The 26,844-nt window shown below is 34.5% G+C and overlaps 2 protein-coding genes and 1 non-coding gene across 4 annotated transcripts; 2 read left to right on the top strand and 1 right to left on the bottom strand.

The window, feature by feature from the left end:
• The first annotated feature begins 414 nt into the window (after window positions 1-414).
• LOC126713065 (protein LAZ1 homolog 1) lies at window positions 415-11,316 on the top strand. Of its 2 annotated transcripts, none has more exons than XM_050412710.1 (9): window positions 415-569; window positions 4,265-4,820; window positions 5,086-5,142; window positions 6,850-6,958; window positions 7,243-7,430; window positions 7,530-7,618; window positions 7,833-8,088; window positions 10,220-10,465; window positions 10,709-11,316. In XM_050412710.1, the coding sequence occupies exons 2-9, from the start codon at window positions 4,605-4,607 to the stop codon at window positions 10,997-10,999; spliced, it is 1,452 nt and encodes a 483-aa protein (XP_050268667.1). In that variant the 5' UTR covers window positions 415-569; window positions 4,265-4,604; the 3' UTR covers window positions 11,000-11,316. The 2 variants fall into 2 exon arrangements, with proteins under 2 accessions (XP_050268667.1, XP_050268668.1); XM_050412711.1 differs by having other exon boundaries at window positions 424-569; window positions 4,260-4,820.
• Window positions 2,621-3,382, bottom strand: LOC126696758 (uncharacterized). The gene is made up of 2 exons (XM_050393462.1): window positions 3,208-3,382; window positions 2,621-3,111 (listed from the first exon to the last, which is right to left on the bottom strand). Exons 1-2 carry the CDS (start codon window positions 3,380-3,382, stop codon window positions 2,621-2,623), a joined length of 666 nt encoding a protein of 221 aa, XP_050249419.1.
• A 12,038-nt stretch (window positions 11,317-23,354) lies between the features above and the next one.
• On the top strand, window positions 23,355-23,454 carry LOC126716215 (small nucleolar RNA Z221/R21b). The gene has a single exon (XR_007652033.1). It is a non-coding gene; the product is annotated as a small nucleolar RNA Z221/R21b (small nucleolar RNA).
• The last annotated feature ends 3,390 nt before the right edge of the window (window positions 23,455-26,844 follow it).

Below are 26,844 nucleotides of genomic sequence, written 5' to 3'. Positions count from 1 at the left end.
GAAAAACACACTCCAGTCCAAGAACAAAAAGAATATAGGAATAGAATAGAGTGTAGGCTTTTCTTTCTTTTGGACTCAGCTACCCACCCGTGACAATGAGCCCCGCTCCAAAAACCCATATTCCTGTCAAACCAATCCGCAAATCGCGAATGACTGGTCGTTGGGATTTGGGACCAGCAGGTATATTTCAAAATCCAGGTAACTTAGCTCGCTTGTATAAAAAGTTAAAATGGGAATCCTCTTCCTGTTCCACTAAAAATTAAAACCACAACCCCTCACTCTCCCACAATCTCACAGCCCTCATCACCAAATAACACGTCAACAAATCCACATGATTGTTGCGGCTGTGAGAATAAAAAGTAGCTCACTGCCATCGTGACTCTAGCATTATATGTTTTTGTTTAATAAGATGAAAAATTAAAATTCCCAACTGCCGAAGCAAAATAAATCAGTTTGTAAACTTTTCCTTCCTTATTTATTTTCTCTTTATATTTCATTGGAGATCGAAATACAAAAAAAATTTGTTTTCCCGGGAAAATATTTTTCATTATCAAGCTGCGCAATCACAGGTCTGGATTTCGTTTCCCATAATTTCTCAATGATCTTACTATCATATACATTTTCTGCTTTTATTTTATTTTTATAAATTTTGTTTGGTGTGTGATCGATTTGATTATTGTGATTCTAGGGTTTGTGTTTTTTTTTGGTACCTTTTATTTTCGATGAATGTGTTTGTAGAGTAATTAGATGAATGTCGCTGCTGAAGAACTTTCCCAATCCGCTTGTTTGGCACCTGAGAAATCACAAAGGAAAAAAAAGCGGTGTTTTGAATTTTGTAATCTATTGCGTTTTGGTTTTCGGCAAAAAGTAGTAAGAATAGAGAAGACGGAAACTTAAAACTTAAAAGTCAACTAAACTAGCTTAGCTAACCGTATCGTTTCAATTTTTGTTTATTTTTTTTTCTCAGCATCCAAACAGACATTACTGGTTCTTATGAATTAATATTTATATTTTTGAAATATTAATTGCTGAACTTTGATGATTAGTAACCTATTAAATTCACCACATATTTGTTTGAGCCTTATTAAAAGATGAAAATTCTTCTCAAAAAAAGAAAAAAAAGAAAGACGAAAGTGTTTCTTTTTTTTCTTTAAGGTGAAAGTTTTGATAATTTGATAGTTACAATGGGAGAGAGGGGATTTGAACCCTAGATGTCTCCGTTGAGAACACTAAGAGGTGCCAACTAGTTGTACTACAAGGCTTTTGGTAAATATATAAATATGAACAAAAGTGAAATGATATAAATGTAAGCTTTTAGTTTGATCATTTGAACTTTTAAATTTTGGCACGGAAATTATGAGAGCTGCATTTGTGAACTGATAGGTAATCTTCTTGGGAAAAAATATCATGAGTAACTCTTAATGATCAATAATTTTGGATAGATAATAGCCTCAGGATCAAGCCACTTGATTCAGATGCCTAGTTGTATTACAGTAGAATGCTTGTTCCACTTGGTTGATCTTTATAACTAATTGGTCGGTATATTACTTCTGGGGTTTCACTATCAAGATCATGGTTAGTAGTATAGGTATTAATAATAGACACTGTAAAACATTGTATGTTTGTAAACTTGAAATGTGGAGGATGATGTTGTGGATCTGACATTTATTATGATTGGATGTTGCATAACTGGGATGTGTCGTGGATAGTTTAATGATTGGGAGAAAAAAGGAAAAAAGAAATGATTAATTGTTTTGGAAAGGAAATAGCCATAAGTTGAAACCATTTGATCCAGATGCTCTGTTGCCTCTTTGATTTACCTTTCTAGTTAATCAGTTGGCCTACAATTTGTAGAATTCCATTATCAAGATTATGGTTAGGAAAATATTTATTATGGATAGGGTTGGAACATTCTATGTTTGTGCACATGGATGATTTATTACCATCACATTTGTCTTTTGTGGACAAAGTCTCTGGGTGTTCAATTTTTCAAAAAGATAGTTTATTGACTGGACTTTCTCTCATGTAATTTTATACATTCCATTGTAGATGTTCGAATATGTCCTTGATTCCCTACTTATCAAAAAAAAAAAAAAAAAGGGTCCTTGATCCCTGTACTTCTATGTTTAGCTCTACACATCTTTTTCCAACTAACAAGGTTCCATATTTGCATAATTTGCTTTCAATGGTGAAATTTCCCTTGTCACATGAGATTTTTGAAAATTTCCTTTAGTTGGAGGAACTTGGAGGATGTCTTAATTTATATTATATTAGTAAATTGGAGGATATTTCTTAATGGGATTTATTTTATATTGCTATGGTGCTTATGTTTTTATTGTATTTTGTACTGATAATGGCTTTTATTTTGCTTAATAAAGCAGAGGTTTAAGCATTAAGGATATGAGCCTTAAAAGGCTCAGTTTTGGACATTTTAGTGGAGCTTTTTTCCCTTTTCTCTCTTTTTTTTGGGTAAGTCGCACGCACACCTGGTGTGTATTTTTTTTGATAAGTAATAAAGGATATATATTCAAGAACACTGCCTTATGCTGAAAAACATAAGGCAGAGAGAAAAATACAGATAGAGAAGATTAAGAAGAGAGTAAAAAGAAAGGAAAAGATACTAAATACAAAGGAGAGAGCTAAGCAACACAGGGAGAGATTCACTAGAGGTGATTTCCCAACCCCTAGACCAGTCAAATAGGGAGCCACTGAAAGAAGCCAATAATTGGTCATCCGAGCTATCCAAGTCCTCAAATGTCCTCCAATTTCGCTCCCTCCAAAGACACCAAATTAAGCATAAAGGAGCTAAATTCCAAATGCTAGATGAATGTTTTCCAGGCCAATTCCACCAACCAAAGAGAGTATCTGCAACCATTCTTGGCAAGACCCATGAAATCCCAAAAGATCTAAACACCAAACTCCACAACTTATGAGCCTTACCACAATGAAGTAGCAAGTGATCCACCGTTTCCCCATTACAACGGCACATAATGCACTGGTCAACAAAATCCATCCCTCTACCCCTCAAATTATCACCTGTGAGGATCTTATCCCACACAACAGTCCACACAAAGAAGGAGACACGCTGAGGAGCCTTAACCTTCCATACACCTTTCCAAGGAAAAATAATGGGCAATGGTTTTCTTAACTTATTGTAAAATGATCGGTAATCAAAATCCCCATTCCTTGTCAACTTTCATCGCATACGATGTCCATTTTCAGTGGGAGGTAGATTTGAACCCAAGGTGCGGAGAAAATCATCCACACCACCCATTTCCCAATCATTTGGTCTCCGAATAAAATGAACATCCCAGCTTCTCCGTTCCTCTATCCCCAACCGTTCAAGAGAAGAGGCCACTGATGCCTCTTTATTGGAAGCCATCCCATACACATTTGGAAAATTCAATTGAAGTGGAGACTCCCCACACCATTGATCTGTCCAAAGCTTAACTCTATCTCCCACCCCTACCTCAAACCGAATGTTTTTGCTAAATTCCTCTCAACCCATTCGGATACTTCTCCTCAAGCCACACCCATGTACCCCTCTACCTAGCTTGGATGTCCATCCCCCCATTCTTCCCCAAACTTTAGAGCTACAACAACCCTTCTCCAAAGCCTTGTCTCCCTGATCCCAAACCGCCATAACCACGCACACCTGGTGAGTTTGGAACCTAAAACAACACTATCCACTACATTCTTTTGGGGAAAGGGTTTTCATTTGAGCAAGAGCTCATTGGCCCTTAGACTCTAGAATTAATTTAAATTTCAAGCTGTTTGCTTGTCCTGCCTTTTCGAAACGACTGTAGAAATTAATGGACTGATGTTAATGGTCCATAAATTATCAGTTATTGGCATCTAGATCAATAGGAAGACACTGCTTCAAAGTATGAGATATATAGGTAGCTAGCATCTTTCTTTTAATCCACCAATTATATAGTATTGGGTCTCTTGTTTCTGGAATCAAATTGACTGCTGTACATTTTTGTCTGTTACTGAAAACTACACTTACTTGGAGCTTAATTATGCTTCTGGATTTGGGATATTAGCGCAACTTTATGAGAGATATATATTGAAGCTAGCACTTTCTTCTAGTTCATGTATAATATATTACTCCCAGTCAGTTATTCTGATAACGTCTATTTAATTAAAAAAAAAAAACCCGCTTATGTATGATACACATACTCTTTAAACTATGATCTTCTCCAATTTTCTGGTGGTTCATGCTATATTTTGTCTTGATTAATTGTTCCTTGTTTCAGTGCAGGTTTCAGGAGCCTGACACTTCATGCCTCTTTTTGCTAAAAGCTAAAGTTGGTATCCGGTCTTAGTATAATTTGTAGTTATTTGCTGTGGAAAATATTCTTTAGGCACTATTGTGGCAGGCAAGAAGGCTGGCTTTCCTCTGTTGCAATATAATATCTTGTGGGATGGAGTGGTTTCCTTACAGTTGACACAAAGAAAACATAAAAAGGGGAAAAAAACTGTGACGAAAGAAAGAGGGCTGATAAAGTGTTTAGGGACACATGTAAAGTTTCAACTAGAGTATCACAAGCACCTTTTATTTATTGGCGGATCAAGTGGAATTTTTAATATAGTTCTGCTCAATGGGATGGAGAGGGGTTTTCTATTCATTGTTTTTTCTTCTCAATCTTGTTGAGTCCTCAACAAGATCAGGGAAAATGTGGTCACTTAACTTGCATGCTGAGTCAGCAATAGCCTTCAGCTGGCCTATCTACAGTGCAAGCATATTTGTCGCCGTTGCTGTTCTGCTCTCCATGTATCTTATCTTTGAGCATTTAGCTGCTTATAATCAGCCAGAGGTATATTCTTGTAGTCCTTTAGACCTTTACTTGTTTTCAATCTCTCTCTCTCTCTCTCTTGGGTATGTGTGTTATTCCTTTGGTGCTACGCTCTGTATGTACAGTCACCTATGCTATTCCCATGTTGCTTTTTATATACAGATAACCTTGTTTTATCTTTGTGGCTTGGCTCGTTCCACTTAATATTATCATTTGTTTTATAATTATTATCCTTTCCTTTAACATGATCTCTGAAATTGATAGCAGCAATTTGTTGTTAATACAGGAGCAGAAGTTTCTAATTGGTCTCATTCTGATGGTTCCTGTTTATGCTCTAGAATCGGTATGATGGACACTACTTGTTATGTTTCTTCCCCCTTCATTTTGATTTATTGTTGCTCATTCATCTTGTTTCAATGGCCTGCTAGTTTTTCTTAAATTTTAAACACTAGATGGTTTTTATAATGCTCCCTTGGATGCAACAAATAGAGTTTCATCCTGCACTGTTTGAATTAATGTTATTACATCATTTTCCTTGGAGTGAAGAAATTAATGTTTTGGGTAGGATATTGTCTTATCAAGAAATGTTTCATTTTTGTTACGTAGCAAGACTAATGAAATGAACTTGCTATTTCATGTATAGTGTGTGTGTGTATATAATTATGAAGGTTCTAATGTGGAAGGCTCTAAGATTGATAAATAGTTGTAGAGATTATGGAGTTTTGTGTGAATTTATCCAATAAAACAAAGGCATAAAACTTCTTTTGGCCCTCAAGTTTATGAGCCAATTTCATCTTGGCCCTCATAAAATCAAATTATCCCTGGTTTTTTGATAGCATTGCAACGGAGTCCTTGCTGTCAACTGACTTACAGAAAATGATGACTTGGTTATAGAGTTTCACTAGGCTTTGTTTGTTTTGTTGTAAAATGTTTTCCAGAAAACTTTTGTAGCATTTTCAAGTGTTTTTTTCGTTGTGAAATTTGATCAACCCTGAAAATGTTTTTTGTTGACTGAAAAACACAGTTATAAAAGTTGGAAAACATTTTATGCCCCAAAATATTGTAAAACATTTTCTAAATTTTGTCAACACATACCTGCTTTCTCTCTCTCTCTCTCTTGATCCACCATGGCTTAGACACTCCTTGATGCTCTGCCTCTCATGACCACCAGTGGATTCCATCTCTCTTGAGCAAGACCTCAACGCGTGGATTGGCTCCATGCTGTGCCTTGCCACTGCAATTGAGGCCATGCCAGAGCTAGAGAGACGACCTACTGCGCTGATTAGCTGCTCATTTCTCTCTGCCTCACTCGCTTGATTACTATTGTAGAGTATATCTTTGATGGGGAGTGGATAATGAAAATTTTATTGGACGGTGGAGTTTGGGTGGTGCTGCTTGCAGGACATAAAAATTGCTGGATGGGTGTTGTGATTAATGTGTTTTGACCTTTTTGGGTTCTGTAATGGGTTTTGGTTATGGATATTCAGGTTATGTGATTACAGAAAATTTCCACATTACATTACGCCAAAGACAAATAATGATTTCTGGAGTATTTTCAAGAATGCAACCAAGCACTGAAAAGAAAATGTTTTCCTTTGTACATTGTAAAACATTTTACAACAAAACAGACAGAATCTAAAGTAAACTATATTAATAATTTAAGTGTACTTATTATATGATGTGTAACACCTTGGGACACATAGCAACCATAGTTTGTAGGACGCAACTTTTATTATATATATATATATATAATATATGGTTGCCTTGGGAGACTCATAGACATCTAATGCCCACTTACATCTCTTTTTTGCTTACATTTTTTAATTTTTAATGAACAATATTGACATGATCTGCCACTGCATATGAGAAACATTGCAATAAATTCTTGATATTATAGAGATTGACAACCTTGATTATTCTCAAGTTCACAAATCTTATCGTTCACAAATATTTTGGCATCTGCTTCCCTGCTCTGTGTAATAAATTCAACTTGTATAGCAGTGTGGTTCTAGTTATTCTATTCCTTTGTGGACTAATTTTTTTGTTACAGTTTTTGTCACTGTTGGATTCAGGCGCTGCATTCAACTGTGAAGTAATTAGGGATTGCTATGAGGCGTTTGCATTGTATTGCTTTGAGCGGTACCTGATAGCTTGCTTAGGTATGTTAAAGGATTGTGCATGTATACTTTTTAGATTGGTGATAGACATCATCTCTTAAATTTTTCATATTGGATAACATCATAAGTAAATTTTTAAAACAGATTTGACTTTTGTTTTGTCTTTTTGTTATGGTTTCTTTTTTCCTTTTAAAGATCCACTGTGTTCACATGTTAATAGATTTGATAATTGGATTATCAAGTTCTTGAAATTTATTTAGTAGTGTTGACTATTGAATTTTGGTAATAATTGTTTACCCTTTTTTGCAAAATATTTCTGCCTGTAGGTGGTGAGGAAAGTACAATTGAGTTTATGGAAAGTCAGAGCCTAGTTGATTACAGCACCCCTCTTTTGAAAGAAGCATACACATCTTATGGAGTAGTAGAACATCCTTTCCCATTAAATTGCATCATAAGATATTGGTATCTTGGTGCCGACTTCTATAATGCTGTAAAAATTGGCATTGTTCAATATGTATGTGCTCATTGTTTCATTGGAAGCTATTGTAGTTTTCTTTTTCACTTTTGCATTTCATGGCCCCTGTTTGGTACTCACTGAGGCATTATTTCCCAGATGATATTAAAGATGATCTGTGCACTGTTAGCAATGATTCTAGAGACTTTTGGGGTTTATGGGGAAGGGACGTTTGATTGGAGATATGGGTAAGGCATCCTTATTTACCTTTCTAATTGAGCTTGTACATTCATAACACACATGCTCACATGCTCCTTTGTTAGTGCATAAATGGCAAATCTATTGGCCTGTTTGGGATCAACAAAAATGTCTGTAAAAATCACATTTTTCTTTGCAATTTTTGTGATTGTCTCTATTGCAGTAGGTGTTGCTATAACCTGAATGTCTCTTATTTTCTTGCAGCTATCCATACTTGGCTGTTGTTCTTAATTTTAGTCAGACGTGGGCTCTATATTGCCTTGTTCAATTCTATACTGTTATTAAAGATAAATTAGAACCGATTAACCCTCTGGCAAAATTTCTCACTTTCAAATCAATCGTATTCCTGACATGGTGGCAAGGCATTGCTGTTGCATTTCTTTTCTACATGGGAGCTTTTAAAGGATCTTTGGCTCAGGAGCTTAAGACACGCATACAAGACTACATCATCTGTATAGAGGTATGTAATGAAACTATTCATTCATGATTATTGTTCATCTCCTATTTGTGTATTTATTGTTCATCTCCAACAACATAGTGACATATACCACTTGCTTAATCACAACAATGCAAATTTCTTTAAAAGTATATTGTACAAGTCAGGATTTTTTTTGAAAATAAATCATTTGTTGAGGGTGATTTGCGCTTGAAAGCCTGATATGATATTGTGCTAACAGTTTGTACAAATGTAGGTCAATGTGGTCTGGATTTTACCAAAGTTAATATTATGTATAGGAAAATGATAAACTTGTTTACTTCACAACCAGAAAAATGAAAAAATCTAATATTAATATTATTGTTTGTTCCTTTCGTTTGATATCATTATGGGGTTTTAAGGGGCACAAGATGCAGAAGAGTTGGGGCCTGTTTAGTCCCTGTTTTCAGAAACTGTTTTCTAGGTGTGTTGAGAAAAAACAAATTGTAATGGCTCCCAAAAAGTTGTTTGGCACTTGTTTTCTATTTCCATTCCTCTTAAAATAACTAAAACAAATAATGGCAACCCACCACCGCGATCCCCGACCCACAACAACACACTACATGGAGCTTGATCTGAACGTGTTCCTTTGTTCAGCCACCATGAGCTGCGATTCACCATGAGAGAGATGATTACAAAATATTACAAAAATGCCATCAAGTTATATACAATAATGTCATGGAAAACAAAAAACAGGTGAGTTGTTTTCAGAAAACAAATGTTTAAACAAACTAGTTTTAGTGGGTCCCACTTTTTTCTTTTTTAAAAACTGAAATCTGTTTTTAAGTATAGTTATGAAATAGGCTCTTGTATTGGTAAAGTGCAAGACCTAATTTGGGAGAAGAAGCTGTTGAAAACTGGGCTAAGCTATTTGAAGGTTGCATTAAGAGAGCCGTGAGATGTAGTAATTATGGAAGCACAAATCATAGTATTGAAAGAGATCAAGTTTAACTTATCAAAAGAAGAAAGAGAGCAAGTTTGTTTACAAGGATGGCATGATGTTTGGATGATTTTAAGACTCTTATGTCATGGATTCATTATAGATAAAAATGACTTAAGATGGATATTTGAAACTTAATGAATTTAAACTGGAAGTTAAATTAAATTTCAATATATCATTCTCCAAATCACCAACGCAATTTAAGGTTGAGATTAGATGCTAATGTAACATTATCTCAGTCACTTGACTATGACAAATCCTCCATCAGTTTCAAACTTGTTTGGACTTAAGAATATTTTTTTGATATGATCATCACTCTCAGATTTGACAAATTTTCTTCTTAGCTCTCTCTCTCTTTCATAGTGGAACTTCAACTTGCACTCCTTTGAAGGAATTGTCAGGTTTTTTTTATTTTTTTTTGTGGAGTTGGATCTTAGTATTTGATTAATTTTGGATATATTTTGACTAATCAAAAGAATTTGCATAGATTTTGTATCTTTTTTATGGCCATTGGGGTATGTTTCTGCAGTATTTGTATCACTAGGAGATATGGGATTTTTTTTCCTATTTGGGAATAGCTTATTTAGCTTTTTGCTAAAAGTGTACTAAAGTATACTTGTGCTTTGAAAAAGTGAGAAAAAAAGAGAGATTTTAAAAAACTATACATAAAAGCTAAAAGCAAAAAAGCTGGCTTATAAGCCAATTCCAAATAGACATGATTTTGGAATTCTGAGTGTTTATGATCAGATAGTACTAGTAAATTTGTACTTCATACTTTTTTCACTTAACGTTTTTGTGTTTTTTAAGTATAGTTATTTGTTTTAGAAATGGTTATTTGTTTTGTTTTGGGGGATGAGAGACCACACAATTTACAACAAATGAATGATATAATGGTATTCTGCTTAGGTTAATGCATGATTTCCCAAGTATTGAGTATACCTAATTTGCTTTTACAGTGCTTCTAGATACTGAAGACCGTATAACAAATCGTTTTGCAAAGCAATCTGTGTATTAATTAAAATTATGATGCATGAGGTTTTTCTTCACAATTTCATGGCATTATATGTATTATTTCATTAAATCATCTGATTGTCATTCATGTCAAGATCTTTCATTTAATTTCTGGAAGTTCAAGTTTCTGCTTGTAAAGCTTCTAATTTCAAGCTTGGCAAATAGATGGGTATTGCTGCAGTGGTGCACCTGTATGTCTTCCCAGCTGTACCTTACAAGCGTGGAGAAAGATGTGTTCGTAATGTGGCTGTAATGACTGACTATGCATCATTAGGAACACCTCCTGACCCAGAGGAGGTTCGTGACTCTGAAAGGTCAACTAGAATACGCATGGCTCGTAATGATGAGCGAGAAAAACGTTTGAATTTCCCCCAAAGTGTTCGTGATGTGGTCCTTGGAAGTGGAGAAATTGTGAGAAATCAACCCTTTTCATTTACAAATAGTCTAGATACACAACAAATTTCACAACTGTTGAGGTGGCAGGTTGTGATTGGTGAACAATAAAAGTAGTGTTAGTGGGGGTCATGTGTAAAAGTGATGTTGTACTAATCCCAATCTGCCACCTTAGATGTTGTGAAAAAAGTAGATACCATTGTTATCTCATTTTAGTTATTGCTTCTCTCTTTTGCTGAAATCGCTCATTTTTTGTTTCAGATTGTTGACGACATGAAGTACACAGTTTCACATGTAGTAGAACCTGTTGAGAAGGGATTCGCAAAAATAAATAAAACCTTGCATCAGATATCTGAAAATGTGAAACGCTATGAGGAGAAGAGGAGGAGCTCTAAGGATGATAGTTATCTAATCCCCATGAATTCATGGTCGGGGGAATTTTCTGGAGCTCATGATAATCTTGTGGAAGGTAGTGTTAGTGACAGTGGTTTGTCCAATAAACCGCATCACCAATCCAAGGCCTCAGTATCTCGTAATAGAACTGGTAGATAATGTTTCACATCTTTATGTCTTGTGTAAATACAAAGTAACACAAATTGCATTAGATGTGCGTCATGATTTTTAGACGCTGTCCATAAACTTTGGTAAGCATTTAGAAATCATTCTGTTTCTACTGAATTCCTGGGGCAAAGCATCTTCAAGTGTCCTTAGTCCTTGTTTTTGTCTGTATAGGGGACAAAGCATCTCCAAGTGTCCCTAGTCCCTAATTCTTACCATAAAATGGTCCATTACATTCACACTTTATTTTGTTTGTACTGAACTCTTAACAATGAATTGCTGACATTAATACAGCAAAAGGAATTAGTCAAGTGCGGGATGCGTTGTGGAAATGGAGTTCCTACAAATTTTATTGCAATTTTTATGATATCTGTGTGGATTCTCTTTTGCGTTTTTGTTGTTTTTTTCTCATTATTTTGTCCGCGGGATAGATTAAAAAAAGAAGAAAAAGACAAAAAAGAAGAAGCGCAGATCAGATAACAACAAACGGATTGAACTGGGTGGAAAGATTAAGAGGATTAGAAAAAGAAATAAGAAAGGTTTGAAAAACACAAAATATTCTAAAAACTTGAAAACAAAAGCGAAAATTTTGGTCAAGCCGTCCATTACGCCCGCTAAAGGCTGTGCTTGCTAGAAATTTGGCAGTAAAATTGATGAGAAATTATAAACAAAGAGTAATGCTACAGACATAAACTATTTTACAATATTTTTACAAACCGTTGATGTGGTAAATTCTTACTAGTTCTAATATATATATATATATATATATAACCGAAGCCTTTGTTGGCACCACAATTTTCCACGTCAGCACAATATTTAAAAAATAAAAAATAAATAAAAATTATAACTCCTCAAAACCCTAGCAACCTTACCCCTCTCTCAAGTTAAGAAATATAAAACCACGGTTTCTGCAAACTCTCTCTCTCTCCAGACATAGGAAGCCCTAAAGCATTCAAGATCTACAAAACCCTAGCAACCTTATCCCTTTCTCAAGTTAAGAAATATAAAGTTACAGTTTCTGCAAACTCTCTCTCTCTCCAGATGTAGGAAGCACTAAAGCATTTAAGATCTACAATGCACGGTATAGATTTTAGCTTATAAAGTTTAGCTTTTGTAAGGTTAGTTTTGTTTATATATTAATTAATATATAGTACTTTGTTCACCATTGAATACTCATATAATCAATTTCCAATTCAGTGTTCAAGAATTAAACCAAAATTCTAACTGCGCTATCATAAAATATTATTATTAGTATGAATTTTATGGAGTTGCGGTGTTCAAGAATTAAACCAAAATTCTTTTAAATTATCTATAATATTTTGTCCTCTGAAAATTTTATCTCTTTGATTTTATTATATTGTGTTTCTTAAACTATAGAGAGATTTTCTTTGGTTTCTGCAAACTCTCTCTCTCTCTCCAGATGTAGGAAGCCCTAAATGCACGGTATAGCATTCAAGATCTACAACTTACGGTATAGATTTTAGCTTATAAAGTTCAGTTTTTGTAAGGTTTGTTTGTTTATATATTTAGTCCTTACGTTTAGGTTTAGGTTTTAAGAGATTTATATATTACTACTATGTGGCTAAATTTCCCGTGACATCAGTTTTATGTTTTTAACCAAATACATCAGGAAAGCAAGAGAAGGCGCATAAATATTTAGTCCTTACGTTTAGGTTTAGGTTTTAAGAGATTTATATATTACTACTATGTGGTTGAATTTCCCGTGACATCAGTTCTATGTTTTTTTTTATTTTTATTTTTTAATTTGTTTTATGTAAGGTTAGTTTGTTTACATCAGTTCTTTATCTCAAAGATAAGGCTTTTATTTCTACCGCAAGAACTATTTAGGTATGTATTCCTTGCAAGCACACATGAACTTAAATTGTCTTTTAATATATGCATGCTTTATTATTTTCTAATAGTTTTCCCGTGCATCGCACGGGTTAGCAACTAGTATGAGCATATTACTAATATCACATTTTTACTTGCAATAACTATTTGGAAAATACTAAAGCAATATCAGTAATTTGTAAAAATGTTGTACAATAGTTTGTGTTTGTAGCATTACTCTATAAACAAATCTGGTATGGTTAATTAATTTTTTAGACATGTTGAATACATGATATAAGTCTTAAAATCATCCAAACATCATGCCATTGTGTGTGTTTTTAAACTAGTTTGGTATATATTGAATGAAATATTGAATATCCAAAAAAAAAGATAGTTATTGGTGATGGCAGGTTGTTTTTTTTTTTTTTTTTTTTTTTTTTTTGAGAGAGAGTTTCAACCTATGACGTCTGCTTCTAATGATTGCTCTTTATCATCAGACCAAGACATTAATCAGTTTTTGGTGTCGGCGGGGATTGAACCCCAGATCTCTTATTCAACCATCAGAGACTTTACCAGTTGAGCTAACTGGAACCCACATGGCAGGTTGTATTCAAATCGTGTGGAAGTACGAATATTTTACAATATGGTTAATTCTAACCCAATTTATTTAATAATCGTATTAAAACTTCTCAAACTTAATACAACTCCGTTATTAATTGGGTTGACATGACACTATTCACATAACATGTTTAATAAATAATTTGGGTTGACTTGACATGGATTGGACCAGTTGAATCCATTTAATAAAGATGAATTGGATGGTTACATATAACCCATTTCAACTTTATTAAAGAATATAACCCAAAATGATTAACATATTTTTATATTTTGTAAGCACATAATTATAATAATTAAAAATATTTTAGATAAATTATATCTCATGATATTTATTTATTCTATATTTAATAAACATGTCAAAGCGGGTGCCAACTCATTTAAACTAAGCACTGACAAAAACTCATGATTTGTTCATGTCGCATTTACGATTCGTGTCAAATATTTCACCTTACATGCAATTATGTTAGCTAAGGATGTATTGGGGACATTTTTGTGACAAGGGTTGGAATGATAGAACAAGCCCAAAACTCCCTCTCAATTTCTTTAGAGTATGATTAAATTGAGAGAGTCAAGTCCAAAATTCCAATATTCAATGAATAGTGGCTACTTTGCATCATAAGAATGAAATTAAAGTGTTAAACACCAAAGGGTGGAAAAATATGCATAATACACTAAGTTTGAAATTGTTTCTCACAGACAATAGGAATAGGAATTTGAGAGAGAGAGAGAGAGAGAGAATACTCCTTGGTACCACTATTTTCGTCCCTAGATTTTAGAATGGTGTAACTCCTTGATGGTTGAATGAGTTTTTGTTCTAAAGTTAGAGGTAAATGTGTCTTCCTTATGTTTTATCTAATTGGGAGGTTTTAAATCAAGCTTAGGATGCTCTTTAAGGGCCATGGTTCCCTATAATGTCAAACTAATAGTTGTGGTTAGATTTGCCTTTTTGAATAAAAGGGTTGGCTTGCTTTTTGCATAGTTAAGGAAATATTTTGACTAAGCCTCATTAGTTGCAATTCCTGGTTGATTTTAGGCTTCGTTTGGTTGGAGTATTTATAGGGTGGATGGAAAATGATGGAGAGAAAAGTGAAGAGAAAATGGTGTCTGTGGTTATTTGGTTAAGGGTGGAAAAGGGGAGAGATTTTGGTGGGTGGGGCCCACAAGTTTTCTTTCTTACCCCACCAAAACACAATCTCTCCAAATTGGGAGAAAATAGGAGAGAAAAGTGGCCAAAAATATTTGGATAAAATTGCCCCTAGCTAGGCGTAACTATGTTGCCTACCCTATTTTTTATTCCTCTCTTTTTCTTTTCATTTTAACTGGACGAATTTTTTATTTTAGCATGATACATGTGCACCGTACACCATACACTGCCCTTTTTTTGGACATTCTCTTTTTATTTTTTATTTTTTAATTTCTTATTTTTAATTAGGCATGAATTTTCTTTTCTAATAAACTTGGGTAATTGTTTTTTTTTTTTTGGTTGATTGTTTGCATTTTTTTTTAATTGGGAATCATTTTTGATAAGGAAATATGAGTAAATTTATACAAACTCTATTTTCTATCCTCCCATTTCTCTTCTCTACCAAACAAAAAAAATTTCTATCTCTCCACTTTTTCACCCTTCCAAACCAAACACAAACGAGGAAAACTAAAATATTTTCTATTCTCCCAACCAAACAGCCTCTTAGGTTTTTGGGAGGTTGCATTTATTGGCAGGTTGCAACCAAAGTTAGTTAAATGGGGCCAGCCATGCTCTAGGAGCCAAAATGACTTGGTCAGAAAGTTCGGCCACAAATAGCAAGAGCTAGAGACCTCTATTTGGCTGAAATTTTTGGGTACTAGACTCTTCTCGTGAGCCTTAATTGTTTTTAGTGTCCCTAGTTCGCTTAGCAACACACACGGCAGGAGCTCAAGCAAAAGGTTCAAAAGAGTCTATTCAAACACTCCAAACCACACCCCCTTAAATCCCCATAATGTCACATGGGTTTGGGCTATACTTAAAAAAAAAAAAAAAAAAAAAAAAAAGAAGTGAATTGGGCTCACAAGAAGGTCAGACTTGACTGAATCAGGCTTGTAAAAAATCTGTTGTGAAAACGACCATCAACAAGTTATTTTTACGGAAAACTCATCAGTCTTCGTCCTTATAAATATGGGGTGTTTTCATTTTTATTCATTGATTTTAAGGAGTTATTGGTTGATTTAAGGTGTTACATAAGTTAGGATTGTGTTATATCGGCTGATATGAAAGCTTTTCTATTGAGGTAGGATTGTGTTTTATCAACTGATTTGCGGGAGTTACTAATTATTTTTTTGATAAGAGGAGTTACTAATTAATGTGGTAGAATTGAGCTAGTCCTTGCCTTGATATATATTCTCTACGTCTTATTCAATCATTTACAATGAATCAATTCCTCTCATCTTATTGATTTCAACGACAAAGTTCTCCAATCCTTAATTTCTAAACTTCACAAGGATAGTACCAAGTGTAGGGAATTTAATCAAAATCCCAACCTGTGAGAAACAAAACAAATAGAGAAAATACACGCCAAAGAAAACAATCATACGCACAAGACAATATTTACGTGGTTCGGTAATTTGCCTACGTCCACGGAGTTGCAGGGATTTCACTATTATCAGGGAAAATACAATAGTGCACAAGAACACTCTTAAGAAACCTAATTCCCAATTACACCCTAGCACTCTCTCACAGAAAAAATAAGAATAGAAGCTGGCTGCCTCTCTTTTCTCTATTTTCTCTCATGCGGCTGCTCACTAGGTTAATTGGAATTTCTCTTAAATCAATTCTCTTCTTCTTGGCCGCATATAATAAAGCGCACACACATATATATATATATATATATTACTTTATAAAGTCGGTTGGATGGGATTCCTAATACAATTTGTATTAGGTCAATTTCTATGACCGGATTGGGCTTGGTTGGGCCTTATGGGCTTGTGGCAAAATTCAAGCCACACTAACAAATCTCCACCTTGGCTTGAATTGATCAAGTTACACTAGCAAACTCCTCTATTAGCTCCACCTTAGCCCTTAAGGGCTCACAAGCTGCAAACATCAGCCACAATCCTCCATAACATAATCCCTCATCCCTGCAACTCATTCTCCTGTCCTCAAGCTAGAAGACCAATTGAAGCTGCGCATAGCTTCAACTTCTCAATAGTGACACCCTTAGTCAACATGTCTGTCGGGTTCTTAGATCCACAAATCTTCTCAAGCATTACCAGCTTATCTTCAACAAGGTAACAGATAAAGTGGTATTTTGTTTGTATATGCTTCGACTTTGAATGAAAAGCTGAATTTTTGGCAAGAAAGATTGCACTCTGACTGTCACTGTGTGGAATTCCCATATTCTGCTTCTTACCCAATTCATCTAAGAAACCATGTAGCCAAATCATCTCATTTCCAGTTTCAGTTGCTGCAATATACTCAGCTTCTGTACTAGACAAAGTGACAATCTTTTGCAGATTTGAAGCCCATGATATTGCTGTACCACCCAGAGTAAAAACAAACCCAGTAGTACTCTTTCTACTATCAATATTACCAGCAAAATCAACATCTACATAACCCTGCAGTTTCAAACTTGCACCTGTGAAGCAAAGACATGTATCTGATGAACCCTTCAGATATCTCAGAATCCACTTGACTGCCTCCCAATGCTGCTTTCCAGGCCTACTCATGAATCTGCTCACAACTCCCACTGTATGTGCAATGTCTGGCCTTGTACACACCATAGCATACATTAAGCTGCCAATAGCTGAGGCATAGGGCACCTTGCTCATGTGGTCCTTTTCTTCTTCTATCTTTGGTGACTGCTCTTTGCTTAATTTGAAATGACTACCCAAGGGTGTGCTCACTAGTTTAGTTTCATTCATGTTGAACCTGCTGAGAACTTTCTTCACATACTCTGACTGTGAAAGTTTCAATGTACCATTAGCCTTGTCTCTAATGATTCTCATACCAAGGATTTGCTTTACAGCTCCCAAATCCTTCATTGCAAACTATTTGGACAATTGCTTCTTCAGATTATTAATCTCCTCAATGCTAGACCTTGCAATAAGCATATCATCCACATACAACAGTAATATGATGTAAGAATTTTCAAAAGACTTAACATAGCAACAGTGATCAGCTTCACATCTCTTGAACCCAATTCTATACATAAAACTGTCAAATTTCTTGTACCACTGTCTAGGAGCTTTGTTTTAGGCCATACAAGCTCTTTCTCAGTTTGCAGACTAAATTCTCTTGTCCTTGAGCAATGAACCCTTCTGGCTGAATCATGTAAAGGTCTTCCTCCAAGTCACCATGAAGGAATGCTGTCTTCACATCTAATTACTCAAGATGTAAGTTTTCTGCAGCCACCATTTCTAGTACCAGTCTGATTGTTGACATCTTCACAACTGGAGAAAATATTTCTGTGTAGTCAATGCCTTCCTTTTGTTGGAACCCTTTAACAACTAATCTGGCCTTGTAACGTTTGCTACCATCATGCTCATTCTTTATTCTGTATACCCACTTGTTGTGCAAAGCCTTCTTTCCTACTAGCAATTCAGTCAGTTCCTATATCTGATTCCCCAACAAGGAATCCATCTCATCCTTCATGGCTAACTCCCACTTGCTTGAATTCTCATATTGTAAGGCTTCATCATAACACTCTGGCTCACCACCATCAGTCAACAGGAGATAATTTAGAGTGGGTGAATAACGCTGTGGAGGTCTAATGTTTCTGGAAGATCTGCGGACTTTAGCTACAGGTGTACTCAGATCTACCTGTGAATTTACATTCTCCTTATCTTCTTCACCCCTTTTCGGACAGTACTTTCAGTTAATTCATCTAAGTTGACAAACTCAGATTTCTTCTGATCTATCTCTGTAACATCTGACACTACAGTTGACCTCTCCTTATACGTAACCTGTTCATTAAATATCACATTTCTACTTCTGATGATTTTCCTGTTTTGTTCATCCCAAAACCTATAGCCAAATTTCTCATCACCATAGCCAATGAAAAAACATATTTTAGACTTTACATCAAGTTTACTACGAGCATCAGAATCAATATGAACATAAGAAACACAACCAAAAACTTTTAAGTGTGAAAACTTTACCTCTTTATCGCTCTAAATCTCCTCAGGAAGTCTGAACTCCATGGGAATTGAAGGTCCTCGGTTTATCAGGTAAGCTGTAGTGCTAAGAGCATCAGCCCAAAAAGTTTTTGGTAGTCTAGCATGCAACCTCATACTCCTAGCACGCTCATTGAGAGTTCTGTTCATGCGCTCAGCCACACCATTCTGCTGTGGTGTCCCAGGAATGGTCTTCTCTATCCTAATTCCCTGTGCAGCACAATACTCACTGAACCCTCCATCTATGTACTCTCCTCCATTATCTGACCTCAAACATTTTACTTTCAAACCTGTTTCTATCTCAACCATAGCCTTCCACTTCTTAAAAGTTTCAAATACATCAGATTTATTTTTCAGAAAATAAATCCATACTTTTCTGCTTGAGTCATTAATGAAAGTGATGTAGTACCTTAAACCTCCAAGGGATGCAATCGGAGAAGGCCCCCACAAATCAGTGTGTACTAACTCCAATTTTTCAGCCTTCGGTGTCTTGCCAGTTTTCAAGAAGCTCACTTTTTTCTACTTTCCTAAGATGCAATTTTCACACATGTCAAAATCAATGGACTTCAATTCTAGTAGTTTTCCTTTTGACAGCAGCATCTTCATCCCTTTCTCACTCATGTAACCAAGTCTGCGGTGCCATAGGCTTGTATCAGTACTTGCATCAGCAACTGCAATTGTGTCTCTTGGACTTGAGGTCATGTACAGAGTACCAGTTTTCTTTCTATGAGCCAATACCCTAGCTCCCTTTGTAACCTTCCAAGTACCACCAACAAATAGTATTGCATGCCCTTCATCATCAAGTTGTCCAATAGAAATCAGATTTCTCCTTAGGTCAGGAATATGTCGAACCTTCTCCAGTAACCAAACAGACCCATTGGACAATAATATCCGGACATCTCCCATACCCATAACATCCAAGGCTTAACCATCAGCCAAATACACCTTACCAAAATCACCTGCAGCATAGTTCTGTATGATTTCTTGGTGTGGAGTGGTATGAAACGAAGCTCCTGAGTCCAAAACCCAATCATCAAGTGGACTGTCTACTGCAAGAAGTAATGCGTCCTGTACCTCTTCTGTTACAGTATTAGCAGAATCATCTTCATTCTTCTTCTTAGGACTTTTGCATTGGTTCCTAAAGTGACCTGTTTTCCCACAATTCCAGCATTGTACTTGTTGGCCTGATCTAGATTTACTTCTATTCCGATTAGAATTTCTGGATTTTGATCTGGCCCGATTTGAATTTCTGTTATTACCTTTGCCTCTTATCTCAAGGTTTAGGGCAGAACCAGATCTTGAGGTTTCACCTGCATCTCTTCTGCGAATCTCCTCAGCCAGAATTAAATCTCGTATATCATTGTACTTGAGTTTTTCCTTTCCTGTAGAATTACTTACTGCCATCCTCATTGCCTCCCAACTGTTTGGCAAAGAAGTCAAAACGATCAGTGCACGGATCTCATCATCAAAATCAATTTCTACAGACGACAATTGATTTGTGATAGTGTTAAATTCATTCAGATGTTGTGCTACTGATGCATTCTCTGCCATCTTCAGATTAAACAGTTTCTTCATCAAGTGCACCTTATTGTTTGCTTACGTCTTTTCATACATACCAGACAAAGCCTTCATCAGATCTGCTATGGTCTTCTCCTTTATAACATTGTGTGCAACAGACCTAGACAGAGTTAACCTAATAACTCCCAATACCTGTTTGTCAAGAAGAGCCCATTCCTCAGCCTTCATAGCCTCAGGTTTTTCCCCTAGAAGCGGTAGATGCAACTTCCTCCCATAAAGGTAATCCTCGATTTGCATCTTCCAAAATCCAAAGTCTGTGCCATCGAAATTTTCTATTCCAGACGCCTTTCCTGCTTCCTCTGCCATTGCTCCCACTCAAACCTAACCCTAGGCTCTGATACCAGTTGTAGGGAATTTAATCAAAATCCCAACTTGTGAGAAACAAAACATATAGAGAAAACACACGCCAAAGAAAACAATTACACGCACAAGACAATATTTACGTGGTTCGGCAATTTGCCTACGTCCACGGAGTTGCAGGGATTTCACTATTATCAGGGAAAATACAATAGTGCACAAGAACACTCTCAAAAAACCCAATTCCCAATTACACCCTAGCACTCTCTCACAGAAAAAATAAGAATAGAAGTTGGCTGCCCTCTCTTTTCTCTATTTTCTCTCATGCGGCTGCTCACTAGGTTAATTGGAATTTCTTTTAAATCAATTCTCTTCTTCTTGGCCGCATATAATAAAGCACATATATATATATATATTACTTTATAGAGTCGGCTGGATGGGATTCCTAATACAACTTGTATTAGGTCAATTTCTATGACCGGATTGGGCTTGGTTGGGCCTTATGGGCTTGTGGCAAAATTCAAGCCACACTAACACCAAGGTTCTAGTTGATATCGCTTGAGACAATCAAGGTGAAACTTGGTTTAGCGATTCAAAGTAAGTAGACTTTGGAACATGATTCCTCTAAGTTATTGTATTGTACATGTATATATTTGAAATGGACTTTTCTAATGAATATAAAAGTTCTTTATATGAATAAGTATTTTATGATTTATAAGTGTACAATATTTTATAAATATTATTAAAGAAAAAGAAAAGGTTTTTAAATATTTAGCTTGATTGTCTATAACCTTTACCAACATAGGGTTAAGTATGGTCTTTGGCCAACGTATTGTTTATTGTGATGTAGTGCATTGTATTGTTTACCCTTAAGAGCCATTGTCATCATTTGCCTCTCTAAGGTTATCATTTTCCATGGGACTGGTTAATACATTATATGCTATTATATTGTTTACTGTATTGAACATAGAAAGCAATTTTATTGTTAAAGTATATTATTCTTATTGTTATAAATAGTTTACTTTTATTATAATTGATGTTGTTTGTGCAAAGTTGTACATATTCATCGTACAATTAAGTTTGCTCTTATAAAATATGTTTAGTTGTTTATATTTTACTATTGTTCATAATGTTGATAATTGTTTCTAAACTTTAATATATTTTCTAATATCATATGTATTTTATCTTGAGAAAATCATGTGATGTAGTTTTTTTTAATAAAATTTTTCATTATAATTCTTGAGTTTCAATTTCATCATGGTCATCATTTGTTTCACGAAAAATATTGATGTGGCTAATTGATTTCTTATTGTGTTATTTAATTATAATAAATTATTTTATGTAGTATTAAAAGAGTCATGTCAATAACTACTTGTCATTTATTTCTTTTTTTGTTCTTTTTTCCCCTCACACGTGCGTGTGTGTGTATGTATATCACCTGATGCTCCATGGTGAAAAATGACTATTTACCTTTTATTTTTAAACTATTTAACTAAATAACTATAGGAATGAATGGCCCAGATAAGGATATTGGGCCGTGGGTCACACCCAAGAACGTTAAAGAGCCTGAGGACAGATAAGTACTAGCGAAGGCAAGTAGATTATTGGGCCGAGGAAGAGGTCTGGTCATAATGAACAGGTGATGTTGTCCGAGGAGCTACCCTTTCTCAGCCAATAGAGTGGAAGCCTAAAGTCTGACCGCTCATCAAGTATTGAGTAGCGGGCAATCATGCTTGGAAGGATAAGCTTCAGAGAGGGTTGAGCCAACAAAGAATTGAGAAATATCTGAGAAGAAAGCTGCTACCACTGCATTGAATGCTCTATACCAAATCAATTGGACGCATTAATGTGGAGGTAATATCTAAATAGTAACTTCTAGCCTTACAACTGGTGCTAATGGGACAAGTATCAAGGAAATTAGTAATCTGATCTACACGTGGATGGTTAAGATGAAAGAATGGAAGGGAGTATAAAAGGAGGATGACTCCATTACAGAGAGGATCATCAGAAAAACCAGAAAAGAAATCACTGTGGAACTAAGAACTTGAATATTCTTATAAGTCTAAGAGAAATATATAAGAACATACCATCCTGGGACCTGACTAAGGAGTATTTTTCCTTTCAAACTGTTTGTTTTACAACTTTTACTCATTCTAATACCAACTAGCCTATTTGTGATTCACATTCTAATTCATTGAATGTTCAGTAACAAGCCCACTCTCTAACAAATTTATTACTTTGGGCTCATTGGGCTATTGTCCAAATCTCTTAGGCTGTGGATCAAAACGTGTCCTTACAATAACCATTTTTTCAAAGTATCCAAGATACCTCTGTTGAGTTTTATGCAAAATTTTCAAAAAAATTCAAGTGGTAAAAATATGTGTAGAATTTGACATTGTTAATGTTGAGTTCCCCTAAAATTCGATATCAGTAATATTAAGTTTAAAAAATAGGACATTTTGCAAAATATTTTGAAAAATAACTATTTTGCTATATATTTTAAAAATAAGAGGTATTTAGCTTTTTTTTTTTTTGGGGTTAAAAGCCCATTTTGATATCAATTGCAAGAGGAAAGGAGAAAAGAAAGAAAGAAGGAAAGAAAGGGTAATAATGAGAATTCGAGTACAAATAAGAGGGTTAAAAATGTCATCACACTTCAAAGGAGAACTAGGGTTTTCTCGCTTCAGCTTTACCTTTTATCTCTCACAAAGAGGCTCAGACTAATCCTCCCAGTATATAAATTGGGGCAAACACCGTTCAGATCCACATCCCTCTCTTCTTCTTGTTTGTTCACTTCTCTCTCTCTCTCTCTTTATAGCTTATTTATTATTATTTGCAGGTTGAGTTTTGATTAGGTCAGGACTGAAATTCTCCGTGGAGGGAGCTGTGATGAGGAATAGAGATAGTCATGCACCACTCTGATGATGTTTACATCAATCTGTGCTGATAAATTTCTCACAACCCATATTTTTTCTGAGCTCCTTTCTCTGTTTCCACTCTTTCTGTTGTTGCATTTATTTGGGCAAATTTCTTTTTATGTTTTCAGTTTGTGTTTGCTAGTTTATTTTCTTGGCAATCTTCTGGGTCTTTTTATATTCTATAGATTTTTGATGATGATGATGATGATGATGATTATTATTATTTATTTTTAAAAGAAAATTAAGAGGAAAGAAAAAAAAGAAGGAACCAAGTGATGCGGTCTTCTTCTTTCAGAAGATCGAACCATGATGCGGACCGTACAACATTTTGTTTATGGGGATAAACTTTGGTTTCTGATGGTTCCTTCTTTTCTTTCCTTTTTAATTCAGTTTAACCATTTCAGTGTTTGTTTCGTGATCAAAAAATATACAATAGAAATCTTCGTACTACAGATTTTTGGGTTGTAATAAGATTTCCTTTTTCGAGTTATGGCCTATTGGCTCGAAGAACAGAATAATTTGGGCAAAAAAATGTTACAATATTATTTCGGAATTTTATTTAGTTTTGTTCAAATTGTTAACTGAGGCAGTGTCAATCAAAATGCATACGCTACCTGTATAGACAAATGAAAATATTAACACAATGTTTTGGTACCCTGAACCCCAGATAAATATGGATGTAAGATTTCAAGGGAATGGTTTAGGTTCACAAAACACAATTTTTACATGATTTGTGTTTGGCTTCTGTTTTCAAAAATAAGTTTTCAAGAAGAGGAAGAAAAGTTAAGAATAGGTGATATTTCCAGTTTCAAGGAAAAGTGCATTTGCTGAGTTTGATTGAGACAACAGATGGTTTGGTTCCTACTCACAACAGAAAAGACATCATAGAAATGAAATCTGATTTCTATTAAATCACTTATATCAGCATTTAATAAAAATATTCCAACAGTTGGTAGTGATACGAGACTGAGAGGCTCGAAATTGCAGCTGGGAGGCGGTGATTCATCACAAAAAGGTGTGATCTAGTGGTTGGAGGATGTGTATTGGTGATTGGGGTGCAGTGATTTTTTTTTTTGGTCGCATGAATTTAAAAATAGCAACAACACACATAGCAAATGAATATGGCATTTTCCTAACGTTGAGATTTTAAGATTCCTATAAATTTATTTTGAGTATTAAATATTATATCACATCATTATTTGTTACCATCTATAATTTATAATATATTATAAAAATTAGATTCTAAAACTAGTAGATGCATGTTACGATGACATCTATTCATTTACTTGTTAAAAAATTATTTGTGCATGTATGGCATACTAAACATGTGGTATATAATTAAAAATTTTGAATGGAATAAATGCATTTCTTAAGGGTTCACATTTTCATTCTTATTAATGACCACTAATTATTAATTTATCTTATTTATTTTCCTAACCATTCCTTTTTCACTTTTATCCTTTTGGAAGATACAAGAGCGAAACAAACAACCTATTGATATTGGAAGACTCTTTTTCTCTTTTATCCTTTTGGAAGATACAAGAGCGAAACAAACAACCTATTGATATTGGAAGAGCCAAAAGAGTTCCAATGTATCATTTTTGGGTCCAATGAAATTCATAGCTATAGGAAGAAGTCTTGTCAAAATAGATATTTTTTCTTTTGATCATCTTTAGATCCTTAATATGATATATAAGGACCACTATTACAAACAAAACTATGGTCAAAACTTAGGTATCATTTTTGGGTCCAATTAAATTCATAGGTATAGGAAGAAGTCCTATCAAATAAATATATTTTCTTTCGATTGTCTTTCGATCCTTAATATGATATATAAGGACCGCTACTACAAATAGTACTATTGACATAACTTAGATTCCTTAGATTTTCCTCTTAAAATTTAGCTATGTGGCTACTTAACTAAAAAATATACTTCCATTCTATAAAGAAAAATTCACTATAGAAGGGAATTTAAAGAACAACACTTAAGTACAGTACCTAAATCTTGCCCATAGTACTGCACCCTTGATTGTGAAATGTCGATTACTTGTTGAACCTTGTGAATAGCGTGAAGCTAAGATACTCCAAATTCGGGAGTCCAAGAGTTTTATAAAATGTTTATGAAGGCTATTCAAGTATTTTGTTCAAAAAAAAAATTATTTGTTGAAAAAATACTTTAATTGAGTAATAAACGTGTAATATAATTATCTATTATCCATTAAAAAAAAAATTACTTGTTGAAGAAATACTTCATTTTTGCTGCCCTATATATTTCATTTATATGAAGGCATTGGTTGGCCATTTTATATTTTTATTACATTGCTCCGTATTAAAAATTACTCTCCATACTTTGAAGTAGGGTTGTAAATGAATCAAACCATTCATGAACAACTCGGGTTTGGCTCGATAAAAAACTCATTCATGTTCGTTTGTTTATAAATAAGCCAAGCTTAAACTTTGGTTTTAGGCTCGTTTTATAAACAAGCCAAGTAAAAGCAAAAAAAATTATTTGTGAACAAGCTTGTGAACAATAAGGCTTGATACAAAACATGTTGAGTTTAGACTCGTTTATAGCTTGATATATGGTTAAATAAACTCATTATTATGATATTACACATTTGTTTTGGAATGTTAATTTATAGCTTGTTTATTCATATATGTTTTGGAATATTAATTTATTTAGATTTATGAAGATTATAGTTGCACGGATGACAAATGTGGATGTAAAAATTGTATTTTGAACAATTACTCAAGCTATAGACAATGAATGATGAATGGATAGATTTAATTATGTAAAGTTGTAATTTGAATAGTTTCTAATCACCGGTGGAATTAGAAGCATTATAAAATGAGTATTTTATTTTATTTTTTTTGTTTTCTTGATTTTTGGTGATATAAGCATTTGATGATGCAATTTTTTTTGGACCTCAAGCTAAAAAGCTTGAATTAAGCTCAAGTTTGAGCTTGATATTAAGCTCGAGCTTAGCATTCTCAAGAGCTTGAGTTCAAACATTGTTTTTAGGCTTGTCTCAAGCATCAGTATTTAATTTTTATTGACAAGCCAAGCTCAAACACGTACTACTTGGTAAAGGTTGGCTAATTTACAGCCCTAGCTTGCACAACAAGATAAAACGAGGTGTAAAAAAAAAGGAAGACGTTTTTAACAAGCGTATTTTCTTTTCTATCTTCTATATGCCCATGCATGATATTTTTGATTGTGCTCAAAAAAAAAAAAAAAAAAAAAGCAAAAAGAATTAAAATGTTTTTACATGATTGCAAGTGTGTTTTCTAGGAGATGTGAGAGTTATATGATGTAACTCTTTAGGTGATAGTCACTTTCAATCTAATGTGATTGATAATGCATAAAATTTGCTTGAATGCTATCTACATATTACTTATTCTGTATTTTGTACACTTACTAGTAGCACACACTACAGACAAATCTTTGCTAAA

Source organism: Quercus robur, chromosome 2 (assembly GCF_932294415.1).
Source record: "Quercus robur chromosome 2, dhQueRobu3.1, whole genome shotgun sequence".
Lineage (NCBI taxonomy): Eukaryota > Viridiplantae > Streptophyta > Magnoliopsida > Fagales > Fagaceae > Quercus > Quercus robur.
This window is presented reverse-complemented; position numbering and strand designations above follow the sequence as displayed.

Excerpts from the sequence above, each read along its gene's own strand:
- LOC126696758 (XM_050393462.1), bottom strand. The coding sequence starts at position 3,382 with ATGGCTTCCAATAAAGAGGCATCAGTGGCCTCTTCTCTTGAACGGTTG. Across the intron at positions 3,112-3,207 it reads TCCCACTGAAAATGGACATC|GTGTATGGAAGGTTAAGGCT; the intron begins GTATGCGATGAA and ends TTCCTTGGAAAG.
- LOC126713065 (XM_050412710.1), top strand. The coding sequence starts at position 4,605 with ATGGGATGGAGAGGGGTTTTCTATTCATTGTTTTTTCTTCTCAATCTT. Across the intron at positions 7,431-7,529 it reads AAATTGGCATTGTTCAATAT|ATGATATTAAAGATGATCTG; the intron begins GTATGTGCTCAT and ends ATTATTTCCCAG. Across the intron at positions 10,466-10,708 it reads TCCTTGGAAGTGGAGAAATT|ATTGTTGACGACATGAAGTA; the intron begins GTGAGAAATCAA and ends TTTTTGTTTCAG.